We start from the raw sequence: 11,448 nt of genomic DNA on the forward strand, positions 1-11,448 counted from the left end.
TGTTTTTTTCAATATCAAAAATTGTTTATTAAAATATTGCTTATTAAAATATTTATTAAAATATTTATTAAAATATTGTTTATTAAAGAGATAAAATTTTGTAATATAGGAAAACGAACTGTTCAAGTGAAAGAATATTTTTAGGCATAAGAAGGAGATACATGCCGATTCAGATAAAAACTAAAAACAGATGCCGACACTAGGCCTTGTTCAATCATGCTGACGAAAAGGGGAGGCACTCCTTTGTTAAATATCTCGGTATAACCCATTCCTACGATTCCGTCATATGCCTGAAGGGTAAAAGTCAGATCTCGTTTTACCGCTTCTGTGAATGTTTGATTTTGAACATTAACGCCAGCAATCTATAAAACAATGACATGTGTTTCTTAAAAAAATCTTTATAAAAAAAAAAAAATTATAATTGAGACTAAATCGAACTGTTTGCTTGACGACCTACATTCACTACATCAGTAAATAAGTATCCAGTCAGCTCACCAACCTCGTACGTAAGTCCGATATAAGTATCAGCTTCTATGTGAGTGTAGGATTTATTGCTATTATATTTTTTATGTGACGCTGTATAAAATAATAACAGAAAATTAGTTATTAAAGATATTAAAAATAAATTTCTCTTTATTAATTTAAAGATATATATGTTAACAATCGTTATATAAGATTAAAAATATTTATTACTTCTTTGCTTTAACATATGAATTATACCTTGTATCAAAGATAATCATTTGTACATTTAAAATAAGCACGATAAGTAAAATAAAGCACATGTAATTGTAAAATTAATTTCGTAATATTTATCTTCTCAGTGATTTTAATTTTAAAACTATTAGATTTTAAATCATCATAAAATTTATACTTGAAATATATAGATTGTCTCCTTACTCTATATTTTTACTTAAAGTCAGTCATTAAAATAAACAAAGCAATTAAAATCATTTCTATAACATATGTAATAGTAATATTATTAAACATAAATCTACTTGTATGTATGTATAAATATAAATAACATGAAATATATAACAATATAAATAATATATAACAATATAAATGTGAACATAAATAAAATAATGGAATGTCGAAAAAAATGTTACGTTATAATTTACATACAGCAAACAATGTTATCTTTGTCGCAGATAATGGATGGTACAAAAAGATTTGCGGCACCAGTGTTGAAAAGTACGTTAAACTTCTGCGGTGAGGTTCCAACTGAGATAATGCCATAGTATTGTCTGTCATAATAATGAAACAGTGGTGCCTTTGTAATCGCTTCAACCAAATCACCTTGTTGATTATCAATGACAATCGATTTTCGAATAGAGTTTTTCTTATATAATGGAATTCTTGAAGCAACACAAAAGAAATCCATTATGTTATATATTTACGTTTATTTATATATATATATAATATATTTCACAATTACATATGAATATTCGTATATTACAAATGAATAGGGTAAACCCGGCAAATACGCCGCACTGGGATTTACGCCCTAGAAGTCAGAAAAAATGGAAGGAGTACTACTCTGTTACATGCCTTTATATTAGTATTGAGTTATATTAGTATATTAGTAGTGTGTTTCGTGGTTCAGGGAGATAAAACTAATCACTCACACTGTGTTTTCGTTTATTAATATTGTTAGATTGACATATATCATTCTCACATCACGCACGCGTCGCATTGTCTTAATTTTTCGTTTCCGTTATGGATTATGTATCGCGTATTGAAGTTAGCGATTTCGCCTGGGGGAATTCGAATCCCTGAATCGCCCTTCAGACAACGCCTGGGGGTATTATCGTGTTACCCTGAGTCACCAATTAATAAATCGTGGCCGGATTTTTACGATAACGCCTCAGTACTCAGGAAATTTCCTTGAGTCGCGATTATGCATGCAACACTCTCTCGAAATTTATACACGCAGCAGACTTCCGAATTCGCGAGTGATCCGCCTTCGTACTCGGTTCCTGATGGAATGAATGTCTCCACGCAGCAACGACCCCCCACGGACCCTCGATCTTTCTTCTGATTGGTTTTAAACATGGAGACTACGCGAAGCGGCGACGACGTTTCGAACAATCACAAGCGGATTAACCCTCATACGCGCCGACCACCGCCTTGATCTGTGCCGACATCACGCTTCTGGAAGTCGTTTCTCCCTATCTGCACATGTGTTTGCGTACGTGTCAACGATTGATTTATCGGTTTATTTTGATTGATCTAATCCGACCACGATTTCGTATTGACGTGCACGCTGGTATAGAGCTCTACGCAACAAGTGAGTTATAATTTCAGCTGCTTACTGTTAATATTAATGAATTTATTGTGAGTTGAATCAATTTATCACTATAATAAGTAGCGCCATCATAAATTATATAATGTAATAAATAAATGTAATAAAAAATAAATTATATACTGTAGGGCGTGTAAAAGACCTAGTGGTTATTTCGTGATACATATGTACGTGTAGAGAAATAGTAAAGCATGTTGTATAGCAAAATACAAGTGCTTTGCTTTCGTATTCTTTGTTTAGTTTGTTGTTTTATATATCCCATCTGTTTAGAATATACGGTATTTTTAGCGAGCGGGATTTATGCCCAAAGCATACAAAATGCACAGATTGAAATCAGTGCACTAAATGCAATAAACGCATGAAATATGTACCTTTTGTCATAACACTTCTAATATATGTAGGAAGATCGTAATTATTATTTATTACTTCATATACATATTTATCATTTTTATTCCTTAATAAAACTTTATAAACGCATTTTATAAGTTATTGTGTTATTTTATGTCTTATTTATATGCATTATTTGTAAATTTTTCATGAGTCTCCCCTCCCCCTATAAGTAGCCATATATTTCACCCCTATAAGATATATGGCAAAAATGCAAGGGTTTCAAAAAGTTTATTTTTTAGTATGAAAAATTAATATTTCGGATTCCTAATATTTTTTTCATAGTAGTAGAAATTATGAAGTTTTTACTGGTATAGTTTATTTGCCTTAAACATGATAAATAGTACTTAATAAATTAAATCTCCCTTAGGTGAGGCGTGTATACCGGGTTTACCCTATATGAATATCGTACAAATTTCGGACAAATTAATTAATCATTTTTAAATTTAATCAAATTTCTTTTTATTTTTGGATATTATTTATGCTTCAACATTTCAGTAACATTAAGTAATAAATGCAATTCACTTTAATCTATTTACGCATCTAAATAATATTTCCGTTTTAAATGCGAATTTCAGTTTCCATGACGCTTATCTCATTTAAGACATGAAGATAATAAAATTTCGAGCCTCAAAGCGATGCTCAAAAGCCTTTTTCATAAGACTATCTCACACCCAAGGACATTTCTACAGTTTTATTCGAATTATCGTTAAAGTTATTTGTCACGAATCAACATTTTCACTATCTCACCTTAACAATTGCGAGTTGATCAGCTCGACGAGTGCCACGATTAACACAAAAGATCGAAACATATTTTTTGAATTTCGTAGCAATTAGAGCTAAGAATCAAGTATCAAGAACGTTTTAGAAGCGTTGTAACTCCTCTTCAAATCAGTTCACAATCGGAACGAATAACAGAAGACAAGAACAAAGCGTCAATCATTAACGTTCTCAATGCTGTTTACGAGCTTATGTGCGTGATTATATTTAGGAGTGGGTGAAAAGAAGGACAATTGAACAAGCAGAGTGTTCTAAAAACGATCTTGATTCTTTTCATTAACTAATCTCCAATAAACTTTTAAAAAATTGTGTTTCGCATTTATGCATATTTCTCATATACGCATTAGCGCGACTCGATGTATTTAAATAAATCTGAAAAGAGATATTAAAATGAGATTTTAAAATGTTGTAAATTATGTATTGTTTGTCTTGATAAGTTTACAAAAGAATAATTTAGTAACAAATAACTGAAATAATGAATTGTGAATTCTTAACCGATCGAGACAAATATTTTTTAATTTAAACGTCAAAAATTTCAAAGAAAATTGTAGAATTCGATTTTTAAAAAAGACTTCCTGAAATATGTAATAAGGGAAAGTGATCTAAATCGGACCGTATTCCAAATAGGACCTTTTTAATTTAAATGAATACGGTTAAGCAGATTTGCGTACTATTTATCATGTAAAAGTCCTTATAAAACACCGAACATGTGATAGCAGTTTGATAGTTCTATGTCATAACATTCATAAAATAGACGCAAATATGTATTTTCAGCCATCGTGCGAAAATTTTTTTAAAAAAGAAAATTCTTGTAAATCATTATTTAAAAGGTGTTAAAAATTTGAAAAGTAATTAATTTAAGATAATTAAAGAGTGTAGAATTTAAAAATATCAAGCATTTCGTGATCACTTTTGCGGTTTATTATAAAATTTGTTCCAAAGTTCGTAACGACCCGTGTCCAAATCGGACAGTACAGTAGATAACTTATAGGCCTGGTTGTAGTACTGGTGATCGGCTGACCAGATCTGATCCAAGGAATTAAATCAGTAAAATATCATGAGTCATCAGACTTAGATTAGTTGAGTTTTATTAATTTCAATTCTAATAATATAAACAGTCAGTATTTTCTTTTTCCGAAAAAAATGTTTATCTTTGACTGTCAAATTGCTCGTTTTTACTCAATACTATAAGAAAAATACATTAAAATATTTTAAAATTCTATCTAAAAATCCATAAAAATAGGAGTTTTTGATTTGAACCAGGGAATGGTCCGATTTGGAACCAATAGTTCTAAATCGGACCGGAAAAAGCGTTTTTACATTTTCCATTATAGTCTAACACAAGTGAGAGATACGTCAAAATAATCTCAAGCAAAAATGAAGGGAATTAAATAATCTTTCCAACAGCACCTTCGATTTTACGATCGAACTTTATTTACGCCTTATAGAGAGCAAAAACTATAAATAAGTCCGATTTAGACCACTCTCCCCTACCTATTATAATAATCTGGAAATTATTTTTATGATGCTAGAAGTTAAGTAACCAGAAGTTGAATTATTTGAATTAGAGTTGCTTTTTTTATAGCTGAAGCTACCTCATATAAGGATTTTCAATATCGCTGAATCTGAATGTTAAAATTAAGATTTGATTATTGAAAGAGCTATCAATTTCGCTGTTAACTTTGACAGAAATGCATGCTTTAACTGATGTCATCTAGCTGATGTCAATAGATCATTCTTACAAATCTAACTCAACATTTTTCTTTGAAATTTATTCATAAAAAAACAAATAGTCTTGACGCGGTTAAGGATTATGATCTGTATTTTTGTATAGTAAATTTTCAATTGTTCCCACTGTGTGATGAGATAGGTGATTAAGAGAAACTAGTTTTTCAAATCCAAACCAATTAAGTGGTTAGTTGAAAGAACAATTGTGGAAAAAAATGAATTAATTGAAAATAATTGTCAACAATTAAAAGGAAGAAATAATTCGAATGCAAATATGATGTGTATAGTTCGAAATCCACGTGTAAAATAAGAATTAAAAAATGACGTCAAACCGATAGGTACATATAATTTTATGTACTTACAAATATAAGATAATGAAGAGATAAATCAGAGTGAGGTGTCCGCAGAAATACGGCCCTCTGACTACGGTCAATATATTTTACTTATTCCTTCATTGCAGTTTAAACAATTTGTCCAAAAATAATTTATAATTTTTGTGTAATTATTTAAATGCGCAAAATTATATTTTTTTAAAATATTATATTAAAATTATCATTTCTTAGAAACATAAGATGTATTATCAATAACATTAACTGTGACTTAAGACAGTTTATTGCTTTAAATAAATTTACAAATGCAGAAGAAAATACATAACAATTTTTATATTTTATTAAAAAAAGAAAAGAGAAATTGTGAAATAATAGACTCAATTATATTCATAATATATGTGACGATAGGATATTATGCTGAAATAATGGGCTATATACAGGATGTTAGTTAAGTATGTTGCCATACTCAACAGAGCGATTCTTTGGTTTATTTCAAGTAAAAAAGTTCATATAAACATGTATCCTAAATGGCCTAGTTTCCGAAATAAAAAAATTTAAACGTGTAGTAATAATCTGTTTGTTTGAAAGAAATACAGCTTGAACTAGTCAAAAACTAGTCAAAAACAGAAAAACAAAAAAACAGGCTTCAGTTCTTCTGATGAAATAAAACAATTAGATAAATTGTTGAAAATGTCTGCCTTGCGGCATGATACATCCATCGAGCCTTCTTCTCAAAGATTGACGTACATGCTCAAAGATCAGAATTGAAGTCTATTTTTTATTTTGTGACTTTGACTTTAACCTTGTCACTTTGTTTACGGTTGTGCGAATGGTAACTCACGTGAAGCAAGGCATATTTATGCAGGAAGATATCTCCAACGCAATTTAGCATTTTGTCAAACATTTGCGAACATTCATCTGTATTTCGGAAACTAAGCCGTTTAGGCTGAGAAGAAAGCTCGATGAATGTATCATGGCACAAGGTGGACATTTTCAACAATTCATTTTGATTCCTAATTGTTTTATTTCATCAGAAGAACTGAAGCCTGTTTTTTTGTTTTTCTGTTTTTGACTAGTTTTGACTAATTCAAGCTGTATTTCTTTCAAATAAACAGATTATTATTACACGTTTAAATTTTTTTATTTCAGAAACTAGGCCGTTTAGGATACATGTTTACCATATATAGACTTTTTTACTTGAAATAAACCAAAGAATCGTTCTGTTGAGTACGGCAACATACTTAACTAACACCCTGTATAGTAGTTGATAACAATAATATCGCATATCTTCGTTCTAATTTTCTAAAGTATATTCCATGCGTATTTATTTAAGAACATAGAAATAAAAAGTAGGTATAAGAATCATGCATCAATGTTCTAAAGAAAGATTCTAAGAAGATTGCGGGACTTAATTATTTATTTATTACTATCATTTAATAAATCTTCTAGCATTTAAAGAAATTTCTTGAAAAAACAATACTTATTTTGCATGCGCAAATCTCACTCGGTCGTTCTTCATGTTGAACTCAGTATAAACCTGATTAAAAAACGGAACGCCCAAAACCCAAATATTCTCACTCGAATCCATCAAGGCGCTTGTACATAATGTACTATTCTCATCAAGCTACAAATTGAATACGGTATAATGTTTCTATTCAAAACCAATTTATAACTTTTGGCTATTTATTACCGTTTTAAATTGTGACATCAAAAGCGAGAAAAATATATAAAGAAAGGTAAATTATATTAAATTGTATTTTTTTAATATACATTGCAATCTATCATTTGTAAAATATACTTCAAACTTTTTATGTGTTCCAGTAATATAAATAACCATATTATTGAAATTAAATTATAATCAGAAAACGAAATAAGCTCTATGACAACTATCGAACTGAGAGAAATATAATTTTTTATTCCGAAATAAAAGGAAAGTTTTTGTATTTTGAAAATATTTTATCAAGTTTTTCCATTAAATGCAAAATGAATTGACCACCTAGAACGAAATAAATGTGGGGCAAATTATGAATACCGTTACAGTTCACCTTTAAACAAAGCTTAGTGTCAATAATCTATATACTATTGTAATCAGTAACAAATCCAGCATTTATTACTATATTTCAGTAATTTATTTAGTTTTAAAAAAGAGCTGCTATTGTCATCTAAGAAAATTGTCATCTAGTTACAATTGTTTCTTCGCCACGATAAAATGCTTCAATCTGTTCGTTAATAACTGCGATTTCCGATGCTGGTCCTGATATCCCCGGAAAACCAGTGTGGACGATAGCTTCACAGCCACATAAAATTGTATATTTCATCATTATCCTACAGCATTGACAATTAGCTGGTATATAATTTGTGGCTCATATATGTATGTAATTTAAAAAATGATCACGTACTGATCCATAATAAATTGCCAGTATCCTTTCTTGGTTACATTAACATACGTCAACGTGCCGTAATAATAAGTGGGATTGGAACCATCCAATATGCAGTCACTAGGGAAATTTCTGTAAGGATTATATATTTTTTAATATTAAATATTGTTTTTCCATATTAAAAGGACAAATTTTGTAATATGGTAAGGCAAACTTATTTTAATTTATTTTAAATGTATTTAAGTAAAAAGTATTTTTAAATATTCATAGAAGAAAGATACATGCTGATTTAAATAAAAACTAAAAACGGGGGTGCCGACACCCGGCCTTGTTCAATCATGTTAGTGAAAACGGGAGACACTCTTTTCATAGATATCGCGGGATAATCCATTCCTAAGATTCCATCGAATTTCAGAGTAGAAAAGCCGGATCCATTTCTATCGCTTCTGTGAATGTTTGATTTAGAACATTAATGCCAGCAATCTACAAAAAAAATTTATATGTGTTCCTTCAAAAAGTTTTTATAGATTATAATTGAAACTAAATCGAACTGTTGTTTGACAGCAACTTACATTCATTACAGTAGATAAATATCCAGTCAGACTATACCAACCATATAATCAAGTTCAATGTGAGTATTAATTTCTACATATGTATGGGATTTCCTGTTATCATATTTTTTACGTGATGTTGTACAAAGCAGTAAAAGAAAATTAGTTATTGTTAAAGATACTAAAAATAAATTTTCTTTATTAATTTAAAGATATATATTATTATATATTATATATTAACAATCTTTATAACATCAAAAATATTTATTACTTTTTCACTTAACATATAACATATAAACACATATATAAATTGTATCTTACAATTTCATCGTCAAACACGATCATTTGTATCTTTAGAACATATATATAATAAATAAAATAAACCATATGTAATTGTGAAACTAAATTTCGTAATATTGACCTTCTCAGTGATTTTAACTTTAAACTATTAGATTTAAATCATTATAAAAATTATACTTGAAATATAGCAGATCGTGTCCCTACCCTATATTTTTACTTAATATAAGACATTAAGATAACAGAAAGCAATTAAAATCATTTCTATATGTGTAATTATTAGTAAATCACTATTATGGTGATATTATTAATTATAAATGTACTTGTATATGTTACAGTCAAAGCATCAACTTAGTAAATATGTACATCTGTTGTCTACTACAATCGATGCATTTACTGTAATAAATCTTATGTGAATGTGTACATATACATTGCCTAGGTACCCAGCAATAAAAAAAATCTGAAATCGAGACATGCGTGTTGCTGGGAAGTGTATCCATTTACAAAAATGTACATTTTGACTGTGACATATACAGGGTGTCTAAAAAAAACGGATTGAAACCGTCACGGTAGGCCGTCCTGCCGGCAGCAGTACATGAGTAGGCTGGTCGGACGCTTGTATTCGCCTATCTTTAAACGTTAATATCTCGTTAAATATTGCGTCAACTGCAAAATGGTACAAAACTGTTTTGTTCCCCTTGATCCAATCTACGTCCCCATTGTGTTTCGATCCGTTTTTTTAAGACACCCTGTATAACTAACGTGAAATATAAATATAATATAAATGTGAACATAAAAAAATAATGGAATGTCGAAGAAAATGTGACGTTATGATTTACATACAACAAGCAATATTATCAACCGTAGGTATAACATTTTCGCAAGTTATGGATGGTACAAAAAAATTTGGAGAACCAGTGTCGTACGTTAAACTCCTGCGGTGGAGTTCCATTGAAATAACGCCATAGTAATGTCTCTTATAAAAATTAAACAGTGGTTTCTTTACATCTTCACCAATTTTACTTCTGTCCAAAAGAGTTATAGGCCAATTATTTCGTATATTATCGATGTCAATGCTTTTTGACATAGGGTTTGCCTGTTATAACGGAATACTTGAAGCAACATAAAAAACGAATCCATTATATTATATGTATACATGTTTCACAAATACACAATATCATACAATATATGTATATACGAATTTCAATCAACGTTTCCATTATCTCACCTCAGCAATTCCGAATTAATCAGCACGACAAGTGTCGCGATTACTACAAAAAGTCGAAACATGCTGTTTCTCGATTTTTCTAGCAATTAAAGCTATCAAGTATCAAGGTTTTAGATATAATCCTTTTCAAATCAGTTCACAGTTGAAACGCACAACAGAATACAAGAGCGAAACCAATTATTAGCGCTGCCAATGCTATTTTCGAGCTTATGTGTTTGTGTTTAGGAATAGGTGAAAAGTACGAGGGTCGTTTGAAAAGTCCGTGCAAAGTCAGAGAAATGGCACTACTGGCGCGTATCAAGGTTAGATTTAGTTAGTAGCATCTCTTGGAAGAACACACACCACGTTTTAGCCAGATCGGTCTATTTGTTTGTGTTTGGCATTCATTTGAATCGAGGAAGTCGAGTGATTTTCAAAAACGCACCAGCTCACACCTCAGCAGTTGTGGTCGCAAAATTAATGGAATTAGGGTTCCAACTCGTTTCACATCCCCCCTATTCTCCAGACTTGGCTCCCTCGGACTACTATTTGTTCCCCAATATGAAGAAATGGCTGGCGGGAAAAAGATTTTATGCAAACGAGGAGGTGATTGCAGAAACAAATGGCTATTTTCAGACTTGGACAAATCCTATTATTCGGAAGGGATCAACAAATTAGAGCAGCGTTGGACGAAGTGTATAAGCCTAAAAGGTGACTATGTTGAAAAATAAAAAAAGTTTACCCCAAAAAATTAAGTAGTTTTTATTTTTGCACGGACTTTTCAAACGACCCTCGTACTATTGAGCTAGTAGGGCGTTCTAAAAACGCCCGATCTCAGTTCTTTTTTTACATTAAATTTAATTTCTCATAAATTTAAAAAAATTGTGTTTCGTGCATTTACGCATATTTCACATATAAACATTAAAGCAACTCTGTATATTTAAATAAATTTAAAAAACAATATTAATCTTAAGAAATATAATTATATGTTATTGTTCGTCTTGATAAGATAGGTGCACAAAAGAAATATAGTGTAAGAGATGACTGAAATAATGAGCAATTTACAGTCGTTGCGATAAACAATGCATAAAAGTTTATCTGAAAACAATATACACAGTGTCCCGAAATTCGAGAGCAATATTATTGCAACGTAAAACTTCGTGAACAATTAAGTGATAAAAGTATAAGCCATTATTTTTTCCGTAAAATAACTTTTTAACTAAATGATTAAAGTTTGACTAGTCATAAACGTTAGTTACAAAGTCATCATCTGTGTGATAGTTTACGTACAGCGGCAATGTTTTATTTAATGTCTAATACCATTGCACGCACATCATATATGGATGATTTTTAACTAACGTTCATGATCAGTTAAACTTTAAAAAAACGTTTATACTTAAACACCTACTTTAGGGAAGAAAGAATGGCTTACATTTTTATTAATAATATTAATATCTTTCACTTAATTTTTCACAAAGTTTCACGCTAC

General features: G+C 30.2%; 1 protein-coding gene and 1 pseudogene across 1 annotated transcript; both read right to left on the reverse strand.

Moving 5' to 3' along the window:
• Nucleotides 1-140: 140 nt before the first annotated feature.
• On the reverse strand, nucleotides 141-3,501 carry LOC108729537 (lysosomal aspartic protease-like). Its single transcript, XM_018458703.1, has 4 exons — nucleotides 3,440-3,501; nucleotides 1,123-1,355; nucleotides 458-576; nucleotides 141-362 (listed from the first exon to the last, which is right to left on the reverse strand). The coding sequence occupies exons 1-4, from the start codon at nucleotides 3,499-3,501 to the stop codon at nucleotides 141-143; spliced, it is 636 nt and encodes a 211-aa protein (XP_018314205.1).
• Nucleotides 3,502-8,193: 4,692 nt separating this feature from the next.
• Nucleotides 8,194-9,839, reverse strand: LOC108729538 (lysosomal aspartic protease-like; annotated as a pseudogene).
• Between the last annotated feature and the right edge of the window lie 1,609 nt (nucleotides 9,840-11,448).

The sequence above is a fragment of the Mycetomoellerius zeteki genome, unplaced genomic scaffold (genome assembly GCF_001594055.1).
Source record: "Mycetomoellerius zeteki isolate Tzet28-1 unplaced genomic scaffold, Tzet1.0 scaffold752, whole genome shotgun sequence".
Taxonomy (NCBI): domain Eukaryota; kingdom Metazoa; phylum Arthropoda; class Insecta; order Hymenoptera; family Formicidae; genus Mycetomoellerius; species Mycetomoellerius zeteki.

Excerpts from the sequence above, each read along its gene's own strand:
- LOC108729537 (XM_018458703.1), bottom strand. The coding sequence starts at position 3,501 with ATGTTTCGATCTTTTGTGTTAATCGTGGCACTCGTCGAGCTGATCAAC. Across the intron at positions 577-1,122 it reads CAAAGATAACATTGTTTGCT|CGTCACATAAAAAATATAAT; the intron begins GTATGTAAATTA and ends TATTTTATACAG. Across the intron at positions 363-457 it reads TATTTACTGATGTAGTGAAT|ATTGCTGGCGTTAATGTTCA; the intron begins GTAGGTCGTCAA and ends ATTGTTTTATAG.